The sequence below is a fragment of the Microchirus variegatus genome (assembly GCF_963457635.1).
Source record: "Microchirus variegatus genome assembly, chromosome: 3".
Taxonomy (NCBI): domain Eukaryota; kingdom Metazoa; phylum Chordata; class Actinopteri; order Pleuronectiformes; family Soleidae; genus Microchirus; species Microchirus variegatus.
In genome coordinates this window covers 8,623,258-8,629,579 of record NC_139804.1, presented here as the reverse complement: position 1 = coordinate 8,629,579, position 6,322 = coordinate 8,623,258, and the positions used below count along the sequence as shown (strand labels likewise).

Below are 6,322 nucleotides of genomic sequence, written 5' to 3'. Positions count from 1 at the left end.
AGTCCTTAGAATACAGTGGGTAAACTTGTTTATTTATGTATTTATTTATGTAACCTTTCAAATGTATCTGAAATACATTATATTTAAACCTGTATGAACACTGAAGCAGTGGGTGGAGAGTTAAAAAGGTGTCTGTGTGTAATATATACACAATGTAACCATTTTCACTGAATCTAATCTTCTGAATCTTTTATCGTCCACTAAATCTCATACTGGGTGTTACTTGACCTGAGGGGTTTTAATGCATTAATTTTCAAATCAGCACAGAGACAAATGACGTGTAAATGGATGCACAAACATGCTTATGCTCACAAAAATAAACACTGCCATTATACCTGTACAGATGCAGCTCAGTTTCCAGTTGTGTGACCCTGGACTGGAGCTGCGGCACAGTCTGGGCTTGCTCCTGGATCAGCCGAACTCTCTGGAGCCCCAAACTGAGAGCCTCCCTGGCCTCCTCTGCCCGCCTCCTGATGGAGATCAGACAGAACCTTCACACCTTGCCTTCTCTTTATACAACCTTCATATTGTCCCAAAAATCTCCACACAAAACATCAGAAATTGAATTTTGAGCCCCAGTCAAGAATGATCACCATAGGTGATTATGGGAAATATTATGTTATAATGAAAACATGGCCCGCAACCTCCTCTTCCATGTAAACACATCACATGTGGCCGAGGTGATTCAATAAAGACAGAATACCAACTATGTGTCCAGCCATGGCAAAACCGGTCACTTAGGGACATTTGGAGTTATTTACAGATTCTGGAAGTGTGATTTCTAAGCTTTCCAACAATGTCCAACACATGCAAATCGAATAAAATTTTGAAAACCTTCTTGCTTGCAAGCAAAGTGTAAGTACAGTACCATTAGTATTTGTTAACAACCACATAAAGAAAAGGTGATCTTGGTTTATATTGGTTCTATCATGAACCAGAATGTGTATCTGTGTATCTGTGTATTCGCGCATCCATGTGTATGTATGTGCGGGGATTGTCACTTGGCGTGGTTGGAAAACTGTGGTGAAAACCGTGTCCCCGCCCTTCAGCCCCCTGGGAGAAGACCGGCAGTATTCCAGGCATGCGGAGCGTCCGGCCACTTGGGCCAGCTGCAAGTCCACCCCGCACAAGACCAGGACAGGGAGCCGCAGTGTCGGAGAATCAATGACTAAAGGCACCATCTGTAACAACGTGGCCAAAAACGGTTACCACACTCAAAATCAAACCACTGCGGCGAGTCGTACCCGCCTCCCACTCCCCTCCAGAATCGAGGTTGCCAGATCGGCGTGTCCTCTGTCAGCGACGAGCGAGGAGTGACTATGGCAAGCGTTTTACCATAAATGAGTGGCTCTAAGACACACAATTCTGTTCTCTCAGTAAAGATCAAGATGTATTATAATTTATGGTAACGTTAGGGGATAACGTTATGCATGATATTTGACAGAACCGTCCTTCATATTTGCCTCCCCTTTTATAACGTTATGTAGTTCATGGCGATATACATGCAAAGACCTAAAGAGGACTCAAATTCCCTCTGTTCCCAACAGTTTTGGAAATCCGTTGTGGCAGTGAAGGCAACGGCTTCAGCGGCTCAGTCGGTGATCAGAATCATGTAATCAGTCGGCGACATAAGCACGTATGTAACCTGGTTCTGATCGCTTGCAGTAGGCTGGGTCCAGACACAGTTCGTTTGGGAAGTACGGAAAGACGGTGTCGTTTGTCTAAATAGTTAATTGTCAGCAATACGGAAAACAAATGAAAACAGCTGTTCGTGCTGTTCCTGTGCTCCGCTCTCTCTCTCTCTCTCCGTGAGTCTCTCCCTCCATTTATGTCTCTTTCTCTCTGTTTGTGGACCCATCCTACTGCGAGCCATCAGAACCAGGTTACAGACGTGCTTATACAGCTGACTGATTACCTGATTCTGTCCAGCCGTCTGTTCACGCTACTTCCACCACACCCCACTGCCACATCCGTGCTCTCGGGTTTGTAAACTGCTGGAAGAACACAAACCACACGCCGGTTTGTGTCATCTGAACCGCCGCCGAGCTGCCCGGATCGGCGTTGCAAGCGTGTGCGATCAAACACCACCTCTGTTTTCCCTACTTTGTGTGTGTGTGCGCGCCTGTTTCTTGTTACATGTGTATTTAAGAATACTGTATGCATAAAATACACATGGCCAGAATTTTTTGATATTAACAGCCACATGGGCCATCAAAAAATGTTCTAGCATAAACTCTTGTTGGATGTACTGTATACAAAAGCTCCTCAACGTCATTTCTCTGTCGTCGTTTGTGTTGGTTCCCTTTTTTAGGAGATTCTAAAGTTCTAGCCAGACAACCAAATCACTGGCAGACTCAGCTGAGTTCACACAAGCTACTGTTGTCCTCTCACAAAGCTTACATTTAAAGCGGACCTAGACTGGAAGTTCCAATTAACGCTGTTTTTTAGTGTGTATCTGCGTCATTACCTTGTTTAAGAAGCCCTGATGGTTCAAAACAAACAGTTCAGCCACTGCTGAGAACGCTGTGTTTTATTGTAATCTCAGGCTCAGCGAGATCGCTGAAAAAACCCGGTCCGGTTACATAACATCCGGTTGCGTACATTGAACCGCAGAAGAAGAATAACGTCAGTTATGGAGGTGTTTCAGGAGCGACAGTGTATTCTGACTCTGGGTCTGACTCCGGGTCAAAGTCATAAAAGGGACTGCGGCTGGGGAGTCGTGACGAAGCTATTTTTTAAACATTGTTAAAACAATGTTTTGATAATGAGTAGCAGTGCCAGAGGGGGACGCTGCGCTTCTGAGAGCGGGTTTGCTGAATATGTCACTTCCAGGTACTGGCCAATCACAAGATAGTTGGGAAGACTCTACGCTGGCTGGCCAATCAAAACACACTCTATCTTCTGGGTGTGAGAGTTGAGTCTGAAATATCGCGGCTGGGAAACAGCGTCAGAAAAGAGGATTTCTATCGGCTTGTTTACAGCAACTAGGAGGTTTTTGACCATAAAAACAAGTTAATGTATGTAAGTAGACCTCCATAACTAACATATATGTGCAACAGGACCAGTCTATGTGAGCTTTAAACATTTTAGACCCTGTTGAATACCTCAGGACTAACAAATAATACAACTACGATATTAAATGTTTTAATCGCTAATATTACCTTGACCGGATGTTAAGGAGCTGGCTTACAGTTGTAAGTGACGCTCTGTGCATATAGTCCACTGAACATGAATGTGAGTGTGAGAGTGAATCCTCTCTGTGTGTTTACCCTGTGATGGACTTACAACATCCTGGTTGTGACCAAGCCTTTTGCTCTATGTCAGGTAATGTAACATGAACATTTAAATAAGGGAGATTTGAAAGAACATCATCCCATAATAAAAACTTACCTGATCCGAGTGTTTTCCTTCCTCAGTGCTGACTCCACCCCCTGCAGCTTCCGCACCTCCTGATAGGCCCACTGCAGCTCCTTCTCCAGACACTTGTTGAACTTGATGGCCTCCTCCAGCTGCCCGTCACGTGAGGAGCGGATCAGCCTCAGTTCCCTCAGCAGAGGGTCCCTGATGTCCAGTGTCCTCACCGCACTCCTCGCCCTGCTGCTTCCTCCTCCACCACTGCACTGTCCTTTAATTCTCTGTGTTGGGACCAGTTTTCCCTGGATGAAGGTGACAGAAGATGTGGGAGTTGAAACAGCAGAGGTGGAGGGAGGAGGTAGGGTACGGCTCCTCTCCCGTCTGATGGCCACCTCCAGGGCTAAGCAGCGAGCATCGCTGCTCTGCAACGCTGAGCGAAGGTCCTCCACCAGCTCCCTCAGAGCTGAGACCTCATCTGCACACATTAAATGAATAGTTCAAGTATTCTTAGTGTGGTTGTACAAAAAGTCCTTGATTTTTAGGCAGTGTCTTTTGTCACTTAGTTTACAGATTTCAAGAATTTTAAGCATTTCTATGTTTTCAGTCAAACTCCAACCTTTAAACAGTATCTCACTAGCCTGGGTGAACCAGTCTGCCAGGGATGTTCTTTCATTCTGCAGACATGTCTGGCAGGGACAGCATCTTAGTCCACGACAGAATCTCCAAAAAAGACTCTTGAAGCGGGATTATCACAATGATTGTTGACGCGTGTTCCATTGCTGTCAACCTGATCATTGCTCTGATTGGTTGTCTGTCTATACAATTGGTCATGACTCTTGGACATGGGAGGTGACCACACCATTTCCAGACAACATCTCACTCTCAAATGAAATTGAGATGCAGTCTGGTGCCATGGTAGTGTCTCACTTTACTACCACAATGTTGTTGTTGCCTCCATCAGAACTAAATTGTGGCTGTACTTCTTAACAAAGACAGAGACAACACAGATCTCACTTCTGCTATGTGAGTGGACTTATTAGCGTTAGCATTTAAGCTACCAGACTATGCTAGAGAAAGAGAGCAGGACATGAGAATAACTGGACTGGACAGTAGTTACGTCTGAGATGATGACGTGACACCAGCACCCTAACCCACTTAACCTCTATCTAACCTTCTATCTTCTTATGGGGTGAGTTTTCATTGACATCGTTAATCTATGTTACGTTAGTGATCATTCAGAGTCACATCCAGGGATTGAAACATGTTTTGTCTTTTAATAATCCACTATGCATTTCAGAACGTTATGTGGCTGCATTGTCAGTCACTAGCTCCAGGGCCGGCACAAACATTTATGGGGCCCGAAGCTGAATTTGATTTGTACCTCAGTAAATTGCAAAACTTACTGAAAATTTACCTGTAAAATCACATGGCCTATTTTTATTTTGCACTTTCATATTCAAAGTGAACCCCCCCCCCCCCCCCCATTACTACCAGTTATTACATAGGCATAAGCATTAGCCTACTTACTTAAGCATACTCATGTTAAACTGATGTTTAGCATGTGTGTGGTTGTTTAAGAGCAGTAATAAACATCAACAGAGTATGTGGTAAATAGTGTTCATGTCAGGCTTATGTGTTTGTGAAGTCTTAAGTGCTATACATGATCCAATTAACAGTGAGACTCTTGAGTAACATTTGTGAATGAATGCTTCATTACACAATTACACTGAAGTAATGCACTCCTACAAACAGTTATTATTGTATAAACCCTTGATCCATGAATTAATTATTATCCCGAAAACATTATTGATGTTCAGCATGAATTGACATGCATTTATTCTTATTATAGCATTTACTAATATTAATAAATGTAGCCTTATTTTCGAGTGTTACCGTGTATTTGATCATTTCTATTGTCTATTGTTAACAACATTGCTTCAAGTGATTTTATTTGCGTAATTTTTTTTCATTTTTTTTCATTTTTTATAAAGAATTTTGCAACTTTATTTTGAATTGTCGGTCGAGGTTCTCAGTCATCATTTTGGCTGTGGACGACTCAAGCAACTACTAAAGTTTATTTTGACGTGTTGAAAATAAAGTTGTGGTTTTGGATGAGCTGGTACAGTACCTGTGTCACGCTCTGTCACCGCGGTGGTTCCACTGTGGATGTGTGCAGGCCCACGCTGCTCTCTGGACAGATCAAAACTGACGCACTTTCTCCTCCTGACACGCGGCCACCTGATTCGGATCTGTCTCTCCACCAGCTCCGTGTCCTCGGTGACGGGCAAGCGCCGGGCTCGATCCTCGGTGCCACGGAAAACCCCACAGAGCCGCGAGTGGAAGTCCTTAAAGAAAAGTTTAGAGGGCAGCCGGGAACACACATCCCTGAACTCTTCCCCTTCCTCCTGCTGCTCGTTCTCTCCATCTCCTCCTGTCTCGTTCTTCGGTGCTTTCCTCGTCCTCTTCCCCTCTCCGGTGAGACCCAGCAGGGCGCACAGTGCGGTGAAATCCTCCGCCTTCACCGCATCGTCCCTGTTGGTGCAGGCCAGGTGGTGGAAGACCTCCTGCAGGTACTGGTCTATTCCAGTAGCAAGGACCACGATTTCGTTCTGCGCCCCGGGATCGCGGCAGTGGTGATGGGCCAGTGCGCTCCGGAGCCATTCGCTTTTACGCGCGGCTCGAGGCCAGGGCTCTGCGCGCGACACTGTGTGCTCCATGACAACAACTACTTTCTTATCTTCAAGATGTCCCCAAATACAAACCAGATTATGCACTGGTATTAGACATGGTTTTAAACCCTAAAACCTGTCCCTGTTGTGATGTAATTCCCTGGAATTCTCAGCTTGGATTCCTTCCCGGAGCATCAAGTCATGATTCCCTCGAGCGAGAGAGGGGAAAAATCCCCATGTGCTGACTCCACCCATCCACCGTGTAACAATGTCGTCGTCGTAGTGATTGTTGTGTTGTG

At 45.0% G+C, this 6,322-nt stretch overlaps 1 protein-coding gene across 1 annotated transcript; it reads right to left on the bottom strand.

The window, feature by feature from the left end:
- Positions 1-200: 200 nt before the first annotated feature.
- Positions 201-6,071, bottom strand: LOC310924643 (EF-hand and coiled-coil domain-containing protein 1; the record flags this gene model as incomplete). Its single annotated transcript, XM_083886431.1, has 4 exons — positions 201-228; positions 336-470; positions 3,391-3,829; positions 5,483-6,071. The coding sequence occupies 4 exons, from the start codon at positions 6,069-6,071 to the stop codon at positions 201-203; spliced, it is 1,191 nt and encodes a 396-aa protein (XP_083742557.1).
- Between the last annotated feature and the right edge of the window lie 251 nt (positions 6,072-6,322).